This window comes from Eschrichtius robustus, chromosome 13 (assembly GCF_028021215.1).
Source record: "Eschrichtius robustus isolate mEscRob2 chromosome 13, mEscRob2.pri, whole genome shotgun sequence".
In the NCBI taxonomy this organism is placed as follows: Eukaryota; Metazoa; Chordata; class Mammalia; order Artiodactyla; family Eschrichtiidae; genus Eschrichtius; species Eschrichtius robustus.
The window spans coordinates 96,326,566-96,344,148 of record NC_090836.1 but is presented as its reverse complement, the minus strand read 5'-3'; the positions used below and the strand labels follow the sequence as shown (position 1 = coordinate 96,344,148).

General features: G+C 58.5%; 3 protein-coding genes across 3 annotated transcripts; all 3 read right to left on the bottom strand.

Moving 5' to 3' along the window:
- Positions 1-462: 462 nt before the first annotated feature.
- GALR3 (galanin receptor 3) lies at positions 463-2,464 on the bottom strand. The gene is made up of 3 exons (XM_068561659.1): positions 2,106-2,464; positions 839-1,479; positions 463-599 (listed from the first exon to the last, which is right to left on the bottom strand). The coding sequence occupies exons 1-3, from the start codon at positions 2,462-2,464 to the stop codon at positions 463-465; spliced, it is 1,137 nt and encodes a 378-aa protein (XP_068417760.1).
- A 5,099-nt stretch (positions 2,465-7,563) lies between these two features.
- On the bottom strand, positions 7,564-13,849 carry GCAT (glycine C-acetyltransferase). The gene is made up of 9 exons (XM_068561332.1): positions 13,591-13,849; positions 11,971-12,101; positions 10,614-10,715; positions 9,992-10,138; positions 9,267-9,421; positions 9,047-9,129; positions 8,670-8,841; positions 8,166-8,287; positions 7,564-7,886 (listed from the first exon to the last, which is right to left on the bottom strand). The coding sequence occupies exons 1-9, from the start codon at positions 13,784-13,786 to the stop codon at positions 7,735-7,737; spliced, it is 1,260 nt and encodes a 419-aa protein (XP_068417433.1). The 5' UTR covers positions 13,787-13,849; the 3' UTR covers positions 7,564-7,734.
- Positions 13,850-14,343: 494 nt separating this feature from the next.
- H1-0 (H1.0 linker histone) lies at positions 14,344-16,568 on the bottom strand. The gene has a single exon (XM_068561186.1). The coding sequence runs from the start codon at positions 16,273-16,275 to the stop codon at positions 15,691-15,693; it is 585 nt and encodes a 194-aa protein (XP_068417287.1). The 5' UTR covers positions 16,276-16,568; the 3' UTR covers positions 14,344-15,690.
- Positions 16,569-17,583: the final 1,015 nt, after the last annotated feature.

Below are 17,583 nucleotides of genomic sequence, written 5' to 3'. Positions count from 1 at the left end.
GAAAAACCATACTCGGTGCTACTGAGTAGAAAAAGTTAAACAGCAGTGGGTTTGAACACAACCTCTGCCAAACACTAGCTATGTGACAAATCACTCAACCTCTCTGATTCTTGATGTCTACATCTATAAAGTGGAATTGATTGTATCTGCCTTGCAAAGCTGTTTTGATAATTAGATTGAGGAATGTAGCACCCCATACAGATGGGCAGACGGATTGCCCTCCTTCCTGCCAGACTGGTTATGGACAGCGTCTCGGGGCTGCCTAGCTAAGGGCCTGCACTTGGCTGCGTTGAACCATTTTCACTGCCCAGGGGTGTCCACTCAGTGGACTGAGTGTCCCCAGCTCAAACACTCCTCCTCAGAGGGCTCCTGGCTTTGGCCCCATGCCCTAGGGGCGTCCTGTCCAGGGGGAAGGGGAATGACAGACAGACATACACCCAGCAGAATGGAGGCAGACAAGGTTTATTCCTGTCCTCGGGCAGTTAGGGCCCGGCCAGCCTCTCTGCCGCGGGCGGCCTCCCGACCCGGCTCCCCGCCCCAGCCGCCGCCCGTCGGCAGCCGCCCGCGAGGCCTAGCGTCCCCGAGGCAGCCGGCAGGGCCTGGGGCCGCCGGGCGGACGCGACAGAGGGCGCGACGGGCGCCCGGGGGGCAGCGGGCGCGGGGGCGGCGGCCGCCGCAGGGCCACAGGAGGCGGAGGCGCGCGCGGAAGGGCCCGGCCAGCCTCTCTACCGCGGGTGGGCTCCCGACCCGGCTCCCCGCCCCAGCCGCCGCCCGTCGGCAGCCGCCCGCGAGGCCTAGCGTCCCCGAGGCCTAGCGTCCCCGAGGCAGCCGGCAGGGCCTGGGGACGCCGGGCGGACGCGACGGAGGGCGCGGCGGGCGCCCGGGGGGCAGCGGGCGCGGGGACGGCGGCGGCCGCAGGGCCACAGGCGGCGGAGGCGCGCGCGGAAGTGGCGCGAGGCGAGCGCGTAGACCAGTGGGTTGAGGCAGGAGTTGGCGTAGGCGAGGCAGTGCGAAGCCAGGCGGCAGGCGTAGGTGGCCGGGCTGAAGGCGAAGCGGCCGTACCAGAAGCAGAGGATGAGCGCGTGGTGCGGGCCCCAGCAGAGGGCGTAGAGCGCGGCCACCGCCAGCATGGCGCGCCCCGCGCGGCCCGTGGCTCTGCGCCGGGCCTCGGCCGCCGCCGCGCCCGCGGGACCCACGGCCGCCCACAGGAAGCGCAGCGTGCGTCCGTAGGCCAGGCTCACCACGGCCACGGGCAGCAGGTAGCCGGCGGCGAAGGTGGCCACGTCGAGGGCGCGGCGGCGCGCGTCCTCCCAGGCGGGCACGCAGAGCTCGAGCGCGCCGTAGCGCACGGTGCCGTAGTAGCTGAGGTAGGGCGCCGAGAAGACCGCCGCCAGCAGCCAGACCAGACCCACGGCGGCACGGGCGTTGCGAGGCGTGCGCAGGGCCCGCGAGCGCAGCGGGTGCCGTACGGCCAGGTACCTGCGGGCGGGCGCGGCGTCAGCGAGGCGGGCGGGCGGCCGCCTAGACGCCCGTGTCTGAACCTCGCGAGTGAGGGGGGGATCGCGCGCCCGGCCTCGCAGGGAGGTTGTGGGGATGAACGGAGTCAGCGCGCAAAGCGCTTAGAGCAGCGCCTGGCACCTAGCGGGGCTGGGTCAGAGGCTCAGAGAGAAGTGACCGGCCCGAGGTCGTCAGCTAGAGAGTGAGCCTGGGTTTGACCCCAAGTTTCAAGCCATGAAAGCCAGTCTGACCACAACCTGAGCCAGGTGTGGGCGGTAATAAAATATCTGATGAATTCATTGGTGTGTTCCTTTTGCCATTCATTTCACTCTTACAGAGCATCATGTGCCAGGCCCTGTGCTAACACTTGGGACACAGAGATGTTCTCTGGAAGCTCCCAATGGAGTTGGGGGGGAGGGCAGGATGATCCCCTCAAGCATGCCCTGCAGGTGCCCAGAGACTGGTTGGTGGGGGCCAGGGGAGCTGTTCCTTTTCTCCCTCCCATGTCCCTTTTTGGTCCCCCATTCTCTCCTTTCTAAGGCCAATGAGAATCTGTTCAGGTCTTCCCTCCCCAGCCCAGACCCGGCCAGGTCCCCGACACAGCTCACCTGTCCACCGAGACAGCCGCCAGCGTGAAGCTGCTGGCATACATGGTGAGGTAGATGAGCAGGTGCACAGCCTTACAAACGAGGGCCCCAAAAAGCCAGGCATCCAGCGTGTAGATGGCGGCCTGGAAAGGCACGCAGCACAGGATGAAGCAGAGATCGGCCACTGCCAGGTTGAGGATGAACAGATCCGTAGTGCTGCCCGGCTCCTGCCAGGCACTCAGGCCGGGCTGCAGCAGCACTGCCAGCACCAGCCCATTGCCCACTGTGCCCAGCAGGAAGATGAGGGCAAAGACCACGGGCACTGCCACAGCCCCCATACTCCCTGGGCTGTCTAGTGAAACGTTCTGGGCATCAGCCATCTCCCCATCAGACAGGCACCTGAGGAAGAGAAGCTGGAGTCCTCAGGCAGGAGCCCCCAGCTCTGGTCACTCAACTCAGGGGTCTAGTCCCCCACCCTGGGCCTGGCCACGTCCTGTGGGCTGGAAGCTTGTGGAGGATGGGGGTGGGGGGGGGACAGAGACAAAAGTTATCACTGGGACCCCCTGTGCAAGCTCCTGGCAGAGTCTCATTGGTGTCTAAGGTGGGTTTCTCAGTTTCCTAGGGAACACCCCCATAGCCCAGGGCATGAAGGGCTGATTAGGTAGTTGATAGACACCTTCAACCAATGATGCAGGTAAAGTGGGGTGGGGGGAGGGGCAGCTCCAACCCCAGGAGCTGATGTTTTCAATGGGGATCTGAAATACAGGGAAAGCTTTTTTTTTCTTTTTAGCCACACAACGGTATGTGGGAGCGGTATGTGGGATCTTAGTTCCCCGACCAGGGATCGAACCCCCGCCCCCCCCTGCATTGGAAGGGTGGAGTCTTAACCACTGGACCACCAGGGAAGTCCTAAGGAAGACTTTTGGACATAGGTCAAATTCAGCCAAACATGGGTGACACACCTGAGTCATTGGATAGTCCAGTTTAGTGAGAGCATGACAGTGGCACAGCTGAGAGAACCATATAAGTCACTGCCTCCTTTTTACACATGAGGAAATTGAGGCTCAGAGAGGGGACATGGGAGGCTAATATCACACTCTGAGTGGCAGATCTGAGGCTGTTGCCACCCTGGTACCCTGACTCCCAGGCTGGAGCACTCATCTGAGAGCCTGTAACAGGTAGTGCTTCTGACAATCTGTGCGCGCGCGTGTGCGCACACGAGCATCTATACAAGCTGTGCTCACTCTTACCCCTGCCCCACCCATGGCCCATATCGACTGCTACCTGGGGGTCTCCCTACATGCTTGGACCTCTGGGGTGGCTGGACGTATTAAGGGCAAGGGAGCCAGGCAGGGAGGAGGGAGGAAAGGTGATATCTGTGTCTCCCACCCCAGCATGCAGCAGGTCCCCACAAAGCCCAGGATGGGCAACACCCACCTCAACCCTGGGCACTGGGCTCCCGCTTGATCCTGGGCGAAACGGCCAGGCTGAAGCTGCCTCCTGGCTCAGTGGCCACCCCTTGGTGCCTACCTGCAGGTACAGGTCTGCCTCCCAGTGCTCCCTCTTCTCCTTTAAGGGCCCGCCTCTGCTGAGCTGGACTTGGACACTCCTTCCGAAGAAGTAGCCACCTCCTCCTCATTCCCTGGTTTCCCCCGGATGGCATGCTCTTCTGTCCGGCTCTCCTCTGCCTCTCTGCGTTGCTTCTGCCTCTTTCTGCAGCGAGTAACCCATTGATCTCGCTCTCTGAGATTCTCGCTTTGTAGTTAACCCCTCTGTGCCCAGGGCCCAGTCCATTCCTGGCCCTCTCACCTCCTGTGGTCCTGCTTCCCCATCGTCTCTGCTCCCTGCTCCAAGAAGGGCTCCAACCCAAGCTCAGAAAGGACCCCTAGCCTTTTTTTTTTTTGGCCGCGCTGTGTGGCATGTGGGATCTTAGTTCCCCGACCACCCCCTGCACTGGAAGTGCGGGGTCTTAATCACTGGACCATCAGGGAAGTCCCAGGACTCCTAGTCTTGAGTGGGGTGTCCTATGCTAGGAATCCAGGAGCCCCTTTTCTGCAGACTTCAGATAGGACTACTCTTCCTGGCCCCTGAGAATCCTGAGACCCATCAGTTTCCCTAAGATTGTTCCAGGGGTTCAGTCTGCCTGAAGCCTGCAGGGTTTATGTGCCTGTCCAAAGAGTCTGGCTTTAGCCTGAGGGCAATGGGGAACTAGAGAAGGTTCTAGAGCAGGGACAGGACCTGCCCATTTATTGTGTAATTAGTTTATTATGGCCTGGGGTTAAAAGGATGAATAGAAGGGGAGCGATTTAATGGGTGAGCCATTAGGAGCCTCTTGTCCAGGCAAGAGCCAAAGAGGTTACTAGGTCTTAGTGAATGGCTGTATCATTCAGTCATGGGGTTCTGGTCTGGACCTCTTGGAGGAGTGGGCCACATGGCCACATGCTTCCAGAGGGTTAGAGGCCAGCACCTGGGGTGTGAGGTACATTGGATTTAGCAACAAGGTGGTTGTTGAAAACTAGACAAGTGTAGTGGGGCCAGAAGGCTGCCTGCAATGAATTAAGGGAGGGGAGAGGTGGTGAGGACTGTGTGGTGTCTTTCTAGAAGCTGGGAGGGTGGGGTGAATGTCGAGGAGAAGTCTGTGAAAGGGGAGAGGAAACAGTCTGAGGGGACGCTGATGAAGCCAGGACTTGTAATGAAGGCCTGAGGAGCCGGGAAGAGACTCTTCAGAACTGGCTTCCCATGGGCCCTGGGATTTTCACCAGTGCTCTAAAGCCTCATGTCACCCATCCCAGATGCAGCGCATCCCCAAATTTTTGGAAGCAGAGACTCACTGAATTGAAGACATTAGGGATCATACCTAGATTCTCCAAACCTGAATTCAGAGCTATCAAAATTGAATTAAGGAATTAGAATTGTAGAATCGTGTGATCTCTGAAGAGCAGAATTGTAGGATCCAGACTTAGTGTGGTGGGATTTAAGAATTTAGGGGTGGGCTTCCCTGGTGGCGCAGCGGTTGAGAATCTGCCTGCCAATGCAGGGGACACGGGTTCGAGCCCTGGTCTGGGAAGATCCCACATGCCGCGGAGCAACTAGGCCCGTGAGCCACAACTACTGAGCCTTCGCGTCTGGAGCCTGTGCTCCGCAACAAGAGAGGCCGCGATAGTGAGAGGCCCACGCACCGCGATGAAGAGTGGCCCCCGCTTGCCGCAATTAGAGAAAGCCCTCGCACAGAAACGAAGACCCAACAACAGCCATAAATAAATAAATAAAATTAAAAAAAAAAAAAAAAAAGAATTTAGGGGTCCACAACCACCTTGTATGAAAGTAATGCACTGTTAGATTCCCAGAAGCCTGGACTCACGAATGTGGCAGGCCTGGACCCTGAAAGCCCCAAGGTCCCTGACACACTGTCCTCCCTCCGCTTGGGCGCTCCCAGCCCACCATGTCCCTCCTTGCTGGAGGCTAAGCTCTGGATGGGCAACGGCAGTACTAGGGCAAAGAGCTCCCAGCAGCAGCAAGGCTGAGCTGCTGATTTGATTGCAGAGGAGGAGGGAGGATGGTGGCAACCAAAGAGGGACCACCTGTAGGGCAGGCAGGAAGGGCGCCTCGCTATGGCCCGAGTCCCAGCGGGCCCCAGGCACCCCCTCTTCCATTGCTCCAACTGCTGCTCCTGGTGACTGTGGCCTTGAACCCTGCACCCAACATAGAGGATAGATGGTGGGCCCTGAGAGTGGTCCCCAGAGACCCAGGCTCTGCAGGGTGTGTAAGTGCAGCTTGTCCGCGACTGGCCCTCGGCCCTATAGCCTGTCTTGGCCTCTGGCGATGACCAGTTAAGTGCCCAAGCCCAAGCATGTGTGCCCAGAGCTGCCACTGCACCTGCTGGCACCTCCTATGACCCCTCTGGATGGTGGCGGAGGAGTTGTGCCGCGGTGGACCTGGGCCAGCACAGCTCCACACGCTGAGTCGAAAGCTGGCTGCTGATGTGGTGCTCGAGCGCGACAAGCTGGCCCACGGTGTCGAGGCACCGCCACCGCCCCACAATGTCAGCAGCGGCGCCTGGGAACTACAGGACGCAACGGTGCTCACTGTGCGCCACTGGCTGATGGACCTCACCTAGGTCCACCTTATCTCAGCCTCACCTACTGTGATTTGTCACCCCGTGGCTGCTCATGGCCACCCTCTATGACCTGCCAGCTTGAGCAGACCATGCATGTCAAGCTGCTGGCTTGGCCAGGGGCTGGCACCAGGCTGTGTGTACTTGCTGCTGTAGGAGTGCACCTGGTGCCAGATGCCCTACCCGTGTCTGTGCCCCTGATGTGGCCACAGCAGCCCCCTCCCCCGGGGCTGCATCTCCTAGCACCCCGAACTCCTGGACCCCAGCCTCAAGCTCCTCGGGATCACAGGCTAGGATTCTCAGCATCCCAGCATTAAGATCCTGATGGATTGGGCCAGAGCTCACCCAGACTGTCCATCCCTAGACACCCAGGCTGAAGGGAGGGCTGGGGCTGGGGGACACCAGAGACATGGTCCCATCGTTAATGAAGAAGGGCCTTTTCATCCTCCCTGCCCTATCGCCAGCAAACTACGAGCTTCCCAAGCCCACACCATGCTGAAGCTGGAGGCGCGGTGACGGAGAACCCATCCTTTACCCCCACCAGGTGCCCGTAAGGCTGAGTGGGGAGGGCAATGGAGAGAGAAGCACCAGGGGCTGCAACTGTGGGAAGGGGACTGTCGTCTTCAGCAGGGAAGCAGTGAGCCGTTGTCGGGGTCAAGGCGGGATGGGGCCTTGCCTGCAGCAAAAGCTGAGTCCAAGGCCAGAAGTCTGGAGGGGGCGGGGCGATGGCAGAGCCTGAGCTCGCTACGCCCCCTGGCGGCTGATCTTCAGGCCAGCAGGCCCCGGGAATACGGAAATGGAAAGGCCCTGATACCAATATAACAGCCACTCTTGGTACAGCGGGGGAAACCGAGGCACACACGGGGGAGGGGCCTGCCTAAGGCCACAGAGGCAGGAACAAAGTTTAGAACACAGAGTTCCAGACCATCGGGGGCCTCTCCAATAGCGACACTCTTTCCTTTGGGGCCGAATCTTCTGCTTCTCCCAAACATGGGTTTGGGTGCCCAGCCCCTTATCTGGGCAGCTGTAGGCCATCCTTTGGATGCGGAGCAGAGGACGAGGTGTTCACCAAGGCTAGACTCTGGAGGCTGCAGAGTAGGCGGGTGGGTGGCGCGGGAAGGGGCCTGCAGGGCTGGGGCTCAGCTGCCCTCTACAGCAGGAAAGAATCCAACTGAGCCAAACAGTGGCTCCAGCCTCTATTACCCGAGCTGCCTGGGTCCCGTCTTAATTTGGGGAAGGCGGTCAGCTCTGAGATCTATTACAGTCCTCAGAAGCTGGCCCTCAGAGCCCCAGCTCCTGCCTGATCCTTCGACCAGCGCAGGACTGGGGCTGCTCCGAGAGAATAAAGCAGACCGACACGACACAGCCAATTTCCACACTGTTACTTCGCACTCACAGCCACAAGCACAGGCCTCACCCCAGCCTGGCCCCAGGACTGACAGAGTTCACAGCCTCTGGCCTGGGCTGGTCAAAGGCCCCCCTCTCTGTCACTGTGGAGGGAGGGGGACCTTGGCTCTGCTTGTCACTACCCAGGACTCAAGGCAGTGCCCCGTGCAGCCGCCCCACCTCCACGAAGGCCTCCACGCAGCGGTCAACGTCCTCCTCGCTGTGCACCGCTGAGATCTGGACCCGGATCCGGGCCTTGCCCTTGGGGACCACAGGGTAGCTAAACCCGATGACAAAGATGCCTGGGAGGGTAGAGAGAGTCAACCTGGGGCTCACCAGAGCCAGACAGGCTTTTGGGGCATGATATACAGCTCCTCCTTTTCTGAGGACCACAGAGGAGAAGGGAGCTGCCCAAGATCTCAGACAGGGGACTGCCTCATGGCCTAGGGTTTTCAAGCTTGGACAGACAGCTGGTCTAAGAGGGGCAGTAGGGCAGGGGGAAGTGGGGTATTCACAGTCTAGGGGTTCCCTCCTTTTCTTTTAGGACCCACAGCCACTCCTCATGCCCCGGCCCCCTTTACCTCTCTTCAGCATGTCATCTGCCATGCAAGAGGCCAGACGAGCATCACCCAGCATCACAGGGCAGATGGGGTGATTGGCTCCCGAGATGGTGAAGCCAGCAGCCTCCATCTTACTGCGGAATCTGTGGGCACAAATTGGGCGTCACAGGGAGCTGGGGGGCTGTGGAGCAATCACACCCTCTCCTGATGGGCATGTGACCCAAGGTTTGTGATCAAGTCTGCAGGAGGGACCAACAAAGGCAGAGATGCAGACCCAGAGAGGCATTTGGGGAGCATTTGCAGAGAAATGCGCCAGGAAATGGAAGGAAGAGGCAGAGAGAAGAGGGAGGTGGGCAAGCAGGCAGCCCTTGGCTAAGAGAGCTGAGTCCCAGTGCAACCCGCTGGGGAAGTGGGGTGGGCAAAGGCAGAACCTGTAGGCAGGGAGCTAGGGCCTGCGCAGGCACGCAGGGCAGGCCCTCACCAGCTTCCTCGCCCCCGCTGGCCCCACCCTGCCCGAGACCGCACCGCTGGGTCTTGGCCGCCATAGACTGGACGACAGCGTTGCTCTCCATGAGCAGGTCCAGGGCCTTGGAGGCACAGCCGACGACAGCAGGTGGCAGACTGTTGGAGAAGAGGTAGGGCCGGGCACGCTGCCGTAGCAGGGACACCAGGGACCCAGGCCCTGTAGTGTAGCCCCCTGAGAACAAGGACAGAGGTGGGGATGGGGGTGGGGTGGCAGTCAGAGGCCAGGAGCCAGAGCTTACCCCATGCCCCTCCTGAGAGGACAGTCCCCGCTGTCTTCTTCCCTGCAGCCCCAGGTCTCCCCTCCCCACCTTCCCGGAGACTCTTCCAAGGCCCTGCATGTAGATGAGGGGAGCCCAGGGGCACAAGCCTGTAGGCACCTGATGCTCCGCCCAGTGCCTTCCCCAGCGTGGAGTTGATGATGGTGACCTGGTCCATCACGCCCAGCAGCTCATCTGTGCCCCTGCAAGGGAAGCTGCCACTGCCACCACTGGCCACCTGAGTGCCCAGGATCACGGATTGGGCTTGGGGGCTGGCCTCCCGGTTTCCCACCCGCCCTGAGGAGTCCAACCCAAGGACTCAGGTGCCATGTGCTCTCACCGTCCTGTGGCCCCCAGGAAGCCAGTGGCGTGGCATTCGTCCACAAAGACCAAGGCACCATATTGAGAGGCAAGGCGACAGATCTCCTGCAGGGGTGCGATGTCGCCGTCCATGGAAAAGGCCCCGTCGGTGGCCACCAGGCGCAGCCGATGCTTCTGCAGGAAAGATACAGAAGGTGGCCGGTATCATGAGTTGGGCCAAACCACTCACTCTCTGTGCTGCTCGGGGCTCTAAAGGCTCAGCTCGCCCAGTGCCCAGCACAGAGATGAGCACATAAGCACTACCACGTTGAGGCTGGTACATCCTCTCCTTCACTGGGGCCTCTCTGAGCTTTACCCACCTCTTCCAGGGCAGTCTGGAGCCACACTCAGCACTGGGCAGGAAGAATGTTCGCAGTCTCCTCTCCCAGAGGGCAGGATGGAGTGTGGCCAGTTCTGCCCATAAGCTCATCCCACCCTTATGCCTAGCAGGGGCCTGCCACACATAAGGTGCTTACTAAAACTCAAGGCAGTATTGCGCAATGGAATAAAGCTTTGGGTCTGAGGATTTGGGTTCAAATCCTGGTTGTTTCGAACTTTCAGGCTGTTTGCCTGTGAGTGAGAAGTTGGCCTCTGTAAGCCTCGCTCCCTTCACTGGGGGGTGGGGGTGGGGGGAGTGCTGGGTGCGGCAGCAAGACTGAGGATAAGCCCAGTCCTGGCCCCTAGAACTGCTAGGCCTTGCCCCACCTGGGCCTCCTGCAGCTTGGCCTCCAGATCGGCCATATCCAGGTGGCGGTAGCGGTACTTGTGGGCCTTGCACAGACGGATACCATCGATGATGGAGGCATGGTTCAGCTCATCCGACAGGACTGCGTCCTCCGGGGTCAGCAGAGCCTGGCAGAAGGCAGTTAGGAGAAGAGCCATCACCCAACCACCTTGGGGTTCTCCCTCCCTCATGACTCCCCCTGAATCAATATTTCACTGCCAACCAGGGCATTCTGCTCGGCAGGGAGGCCAGGAGCCCTCTGCCTCTATCTTGGTCCCCAGGGCCCCAGGACTGGGCTGAATCAGGGGCTTTGCTCTAGCAAAAGGAGGTGAGAACATGTTTGGTGAATGTGTGGCCCCTAACACCCTTAATTAGCCTTCCAGCTGAAACAGGTTACCCTCCAAATGCCCTGGAAGCTGGCCTCCTTGTAAGCCCCAGGATTCCTCCTGGAGACCTACTGGCCCAACCTTGACCTCCGTAAGAAATAGACACTGGAGCCTCTAGGCGTGGTACTGGCATCCTGCCAAGTTCTCTGGACTGCACACTCCCAAGCCTTCCACAGCCTCGCAGGTCTCACCAACTCCCACCTGTGGCCTCACACACCTCAAAGAGGCCGGCGTTGGCATCAAAACAGCTGGGATAGAGGATGGCGTCCTCCCGCTGGTGGAAGCGGGCTATCTTTGCTTCTAGATCCTTGTGGATGCTCTGAAGTAAGTGAGTGAAACAGGTGTTAATGCCTTCTGGGCCACTTGGGACAGGTCCTGGGGACAGAGGCTCACAGGGCCACAAACAGATCCTCCTCCTACTTTTTGCACCACAAGGTTCACCCAGAGCCAACAGGAATCTGGCACATGGTTCCCACTGAGGAATTAGGGGCCCACTAAGAAGGTGCTCTTCTTCCTGGTTGGGTCTTCGTTTTATAATGGGGGTTTGATGGTAGAATTATGGGTGCTAATGACAAAGGAAGATGTGTCTCCCCGATATCAAACTGAGTGCCTTTCTTTGTTGCTTAATGGCAAAGAAGAGGATTATATAAGTAACTCTAGGTTCACTTGGGCCTCCAATTCTTAGATTTGAAAGCTGTCCAGTCTAAAGTGCCCTGGATGGGAGTCAAAAGTTCCATTCATTTCACCTTCACCTTTCTGAAAGGACAAGTAATAATAATCACAAGGACTCAGAAGCACTGACTCATGAGCTAGGCCATCCGGGTTCAAATCGCACCACAACAGGCTGTGTGCCCCTGGGCAAGTCACTTGACTTCTCTGGGACTCAGTGTCCTCATCTCTATAACAGGAGCAAAAATAGCACTTATCACTTAGGATTATTATACGCATTAATGAGTTAATATTTGTAATGTTCTTAAAATAGCACCTGACACATAGCAAGCACTGTAAGTTTCATGTTTTATAAAACTTCATTTTGTAACATTTACAAAATAAAATTAATAACCAACATTTATTGAGCACTACTATGTGCCAGGCACTGTTCTAAGCATTTTTACATGTATTAACTCTTTAATTTGGGATAATTTTGTTAAGTAAAATTATCCCCACATTACCAATGAAGGCATTGAGGCACAGAGAAGTTAAGACACTTGCCCACAGTACCAGAACCAATAAATGGTGCTGGGAACTGAGATCAGGCAGAATAGCTCCGGAAACCTTCTTCTCAATCCCTGCCTTCTCTTCTTCCTTTCTCGAAGAGGAACAGGTGTAAGGAGCTGTTTTGCAGGTGGGGAAATGGATGTTCAGAGAGGGAAAGTTTCTTGCCCAAGGCTTCACAGAAAAACAGAAGCCGGAAACCAGCCTTTCGAGTGGACAGCTCTAGTGGGATGAGCTGAGCTGCCTAAACTAGCCCTGCTAACGGCAGAAGCAGACATCTGGGGTCAGCGCCCAACGCTGGGGACCACCCCCCCTTCCTTCCCCGCCCGTCCCCGGCCTGGGCAACACCTACTGTGTACCTGGGTGCCACAGATGAAGCGGACAGAGCTAAGGCCAGCTCCAAACTCCTCCAGGGCCTGCAGACCTGCCTGGATGACCTCGGGGTGGCTGCTCAGGCCCAGGTAGTTGTTGGCACAGAAGTTAAGGATTCCTGAGGTGGAGGACGGGGGAACGGACACAGCAGCTCAGGGCCAAGAAGGGCCTGGAAAGGTGTCAGTACCAGGCCCTGGGGACTCAGAGAGGACATGAACCTGGATTCACCCTTGAGGAGGCAACAACCACACAGCATGGTCTGTCCTGGGGGCAGAGGCCAGGATGGGGAGCTGGGAGCCCCTCGGAAGCACCAGATCCAACAGCTACAGGAGAGGGAGGGTTAGAAAAGGACTCTCAGAGCAGCGCCTTGAAAGATGAGAAGTTTAGACTCTGGCTTGGGATCACATTCACCCAGAGGAACCAGCTCTTCCTCACTGGCTTCTTCTGTCCCTGAAGACCACCAGCAACCCCTCATCTGGGCCTTGGTTTCCTCGTGGGTAAAAGAAGAGGGCTGCGTCAGAGGCCTGCCTTGGTCCCCAAACTCTACACAGTTGACTTTGCTGCCTGGTACAGAACCGCATGCCCAGCTGGGTTGCCTCTGAGACCTTGACCCTTGAATTATAAAGCCCAAAGTGAACACAGGTGACCCGGGGAGGAAACTAAGGCTTCAAGAGGGCAAGGTTTACTCAGCTTGGGAGGGGCAAAAACACGATGAGAACCTAGGTCTCCTAATTTCCCATTTTTTGACCTGCTCCAAGCTTCCCTGGGGAGAGGTAGAGACTTCCTAGGACCTCTGTTTTTCAAATGAGCACAACAGCACCAAGGATTCCATGCCTATTTCCTTGGCAGAAGGCAGTTTGGGGGGCCTGTTTGTAACCAGCACCCACTTGGGGCCTGGCACAGACAAGATGAACAGTAGTGACCACTGATGAGGCAGAAACCAAGGAGGCCTGGTGGGCCAATTCATGGTGTGACTTCCGCAGCAGCCCTCGAGCCCCTTGCTCCCTGTGATTTTGGCCAGGAAGTTGGTCTCTATGGCCATTTAGCTGACCTGCCAGCTCCAATATACCAGAAGATCTAGACCAAAGCCCAGCTCTGCCTGCAGCTAGCTGGGGCCTTTTAGGCAAGCCACTTCACATCTCTGAGCGTCAGCTTCTTCGTCTGTAAACGAGATTAGTCATTCCCACGTTTTGACGCTTGCAGGAGTCCATGTGCTGCAATTAGTAGAAGCCTGAACAAAGCAGCAGCTCCAGAAATGCGGGATTTCTTGTTGCCACCTTCTCACCACCCTTCCTTGAAGCGGTACGGTGGGAGCCAGCCGTCTGTCTCTCTTTCTCACGTTTTCATAGGGCTAGATCGATCCAGCCCTGCCCTCTAAGCCAAAAAGGTGCTCAAAGGGCAAATTACCTGCCTCCGTGGAAACTGGTCTAACCAGGTTAGAGTTAACTGTGGGAAGCGGCAAGTCGGCCTGATAGATGGGAAAGGGTCCAGCGGCTACGTGTGCGCTCCCGCCCGCCCACTGCCTCCAGGACCTCCATTTCAGCGAAAGCCTCAGAACGGCCCTCGAACACCGGCCAGGTCTGAGGATTCCGAGGAGGGGGAGTTACCTCCGGAAACGCCGTCCACGTGGATGCGCGGCCCCTGACGGGACGTGATGACCCGCTCGCTCTTCCAGGTGCCAGCTCCGTGGATGCCTTCCAGCTCCTCCTCCAGGATGCCACGCAGCTGAGCCAGCGCTGACTGCGCGCGGTGGCCGCGGGGGGCCCCGGAGAGCGCAGCGCGGAGGACGCGGCCAGCCCACATCTTGCCCACCTCGCCCGAGCTCGCCTGCCCGCTCCCGGCCTTGCGCACTGCGGCCGCGACCTGATCACGTGGCGGGGGCCGGGCTCCGGCAGCCAATCGGAGTGAGAAGGGCTCAGCTACGGGGCAGGGGAGGCGGACCCCGCGATAGGCGGGCGGGGCCTGGCGGGATCTGCAGAGGACGAAAGTGGATTGATTTGTAAGTTGAGACTGGAGCTGTCCGTGTCGGGGGAGGGGAGGCGACGGGGGTTGGAAGGCAAGTCAGGGCCGGGCCAACCAGACCCCCACCCCATCCCCATGCCCTGCCTCCACACCCACCTCTCGGAAGGTTAGGGGATGCCCTCTGGACGCCGGAAGCAGACGCCTAGAAGCAGGGTGAGGCATATTCCGTACGCTCCGGCCCTAGCGTTTCCCGGGTTCTGTCGAGCTCTTGGAACCCTCCCCAGTTCTCAGGTGCAAACGCCCCCAGATTTCCCCCACTGCTCGCCAGTCCAATTGCTCCGCATTTTCCTCCAGTCTTAGAAGTATGGAAAAACACATCGCTCAGGTTTTTTTTTTTCAATTTTATTTTAAAGTTTGAAAATTACAAAGACAGCAAATTCTTCCAGGCACAAATAACACTTGTTTACAAACAAAAAGGAGGCGGGGGGGGGGGGGACGCGCAATTGCGCGTTTTTCTATTTTATTAAAAACAAGGGAAAGACGACTGTACAGGTTTTTTCTCCCAGCTCCCGGGTGTGAAACGTAAGTACTAGCCCTAGATATGTATATATACATATACACACACATACACACAGACCTAGCTCTGTAAAACTACTTAGCAATTCAAAGTCGACTGCAGTATGTCTTGCTGTCCACTCCCCTCCCTCCCCTTCTCCCCCATCTACAACTACTTATAAAAGACTCAGAAGTAAAGAGGTCGGGAGGTTTTTAAGTGGGCGGCAGGGACGGAGCCCCACCAGACTGCTAAGCAAAGCCACCTCCTGTACAGGAGGAACCAAAAATCAGGGGAAAAGAAAAAAGGTTCTCCTAGGATACAATCCAATTGTGTGGAAAAACCCAAGTTTCAACAGGGCACACTGAGGCACTTGGCTGAATGACTCTCCACCCTTCCCCCAAAGTTTCCACTCCTGTTTATAACAAGACTTTTGGAAGCCAGAGACCACCCCCCCACCCCCCCCGACCCCCAGTGGCTAGTTTACAGCTGACTGAGAGAAGCCACAGTTTCTCGGACCAGCTGTCACTTCAACCCCCCTCCACGTCCCTAAGACAACAGGGAGGCCACTGGGGCAGACTTAACAGAAGTGACAAGGAAACTGGATTTGGACGCCCCACTGCTCACCACTGGGAGGTGGAAGGCAGCCTAGAGAGCGTTTTTTTTCCACCTCCCTCCTCTGCCGTCCAGCTGCTGCCACCCCTCTCCTCCGCGCCTAGGTTCTGAAACTCTCACAAGCAGTGCTCAACTTAAAGAAAACTCGATGGCCTCATAGGTATTCCTACAAACCTTACAATTCCTGGGCTCCCTGTCATCTAGCCACAAGAAGCTGCCTTGCCCATTCTCCCCCTCCCCCCGACTTTTACCTTCAGAGTGAACCAACCATCTAACTAAACAAAACACACAAACCCACCCAAATCCCCAAACCATAAGCATATTAGTAACAAATCAACAAAACAAAATGTAAGTACATTCTCATCATTACAGAGATGAGATTTGTTGTTGCTGTCCTTGCGTGATTGGTTAAGGAAAAATGAATTATTCCCTAATTTCTGAGGAATACAAACTGTCTCTTTACAAAGTCAGAAGGAAAAGGGGCAAAGGGTTGCAGATGAGGATCAAGAGAGAAGAAAGGAGAAAAGTATTTACAGAAAATAGACAGGCAGGAGTGTCCACAAGGAAAGCCTCATTGTCACTTCTTCTTGCCGGCCCTCTTGGCACTGGACTTGGCTTTGGGCTTCACTGGTTTGGCCTTCTTAGGCTTGGATGCCTTGACTGGCTTGGCTTTGACAGTCTTGGGTTTTTTGGTTTTCTTGGGCGTGGCAGCCGGCTTCTTCTTGGCCTTCTTGACTGGGGTGGCTTTGGGCTTCTTGCTTGGGGCTTTGGAAGCAGCCTTCTTGGGCTTGGCGGCCTTTTTTGGCGTGGCCACCTTCTTGACTTCCTTCTTCGTCTTTTTGAAGGCCACTGACCTCTTGGGCTCGTCGCTCTTGGCCAGCCGGAAAGACCCCGAGGCACCCACCCCTTTGGTCTGCTTGAGGACCCCAGTGGTGACCAAGCGCTTGATGGACAACTTGATCTGGGAGTCGGCGTTCTCACCCACCTTGTAGTGGCTCTTGATGTACTTCTGGATGGACTGGCGCGAAGAGCCAGCACGGTTCTTCTCCGCCTGGATGGCAGCCACGATCATGTCCGAATACTTGGGGTGGTCTGTGGACTTCTTGGAGGCCTTGGCCCGCTTGGGCTTGGCCGCAGGGGTGGATGTGGAGTTCTCGGTCATGGTGGCCTGCCTGGTCCTGCTGTTGAAGAAGGCACCTTCCAAAGGGCCAGCCCTCGTCGGAAACCGAGGAAAGCCTGCTTCGGGATCTGCTCTGGCGCTTCTGGCTCCCAGGCCAGTCCGAGGCCGTCTCTCGGGGACCTTGGTCGGGTCGCGGGAGGAACTCGCTGGGCCGGGTCTGCGTGGCCCAGCCTCGCCGGTCTGTCGGTCGGTCTCGGCGCCCGGGTCTGCCTCCGCCTCCGCCTCCGCCTCCTCTGCCTCCCTTTTCCCAGCTCCGCGTCTGGCGCTCGGGCGGCGCATCCGGGTATTTAGCGGCGGCGGGCGGACCGCGGTGAGGACAGCGCTGCTGGCTGCCTGCTCCCGGCCCGGAATGGCGCCGCGCCGCCGCCATCTGTGTTTCTTCCGCTGAGCAAATCCGACCTTTCCCCCCGGCCCGGGCCTTCCCGCTCCCCGCCGCCGCCCGGGGCCGCTGCCTGGCTCTCTGGGCTCCCCCACCGGGCGTCCCGCCGGCCCGGCCGCCGCCCCCCGCGCCCGCCACGCGCCCCAAACGGCGCCAAGGACCGCTGGCGCGCCGGCACATTTCCCCTTTGCCGGGGGCTGGCTCTGCGGGGCCGGGGAGCCCCGGTGCGGGAAACCCCCTGTAGCAAAGCTCCCCCCTGGGGCTACCGGGGACCCCGCTCCCGGCCCGCGGCGGGACCCCCCAGCCCGGCGGAGCGGCCCGAAAGCGGCCCCAACTAACACACGCGGCCCCGAGCCGGGCGACTCCCAGCCGGGCCGAGCCGGGACAGGGGGGAGGGGTCCCTCCCCCGGGGTCCGGTCACCTCTCGGGGGTCATCCCGCCACCGGGCCCCCCGCACCTCTACCCTCTCTCTGTCCATGGGGCCCCTAAGGAAACTTTCCCTGGAAGAGTTGGAAGGGCACTTTCAAACTTTGTCCCTTCCCCCTCCTCTGTCTTCGCTCCCCCAGCGCGCCCCCTGACCTCTGCGTCGAGGTCCTCTCCTGAGACCGAACCCCGAATGCTGCCCGGGTCCCCTGAGGGAATGAGGAGGGGTCTCCGAGTCGCCTCTTCTCCTCAAAGACCCCCACATCCTCCGTATGTCCTAACTGAGAATTCATTTATAGTCCTCCCTCAGCCTAGGAGTTTTGGGGTGTCAGAGACAGAGCTCGCTGCCCCTACCCCTAGGGCCCAGCCTGGGGGTCCAGTCCCCCTCCCAAGGCTCCCTGAAGACAGTGAGGGGGCGGTCCACAATGAAGGAGCTGCCCCGCAGGCTCTAACCAAAGACTGTCTTGGGGGCCCCTGGGATGAGGAGA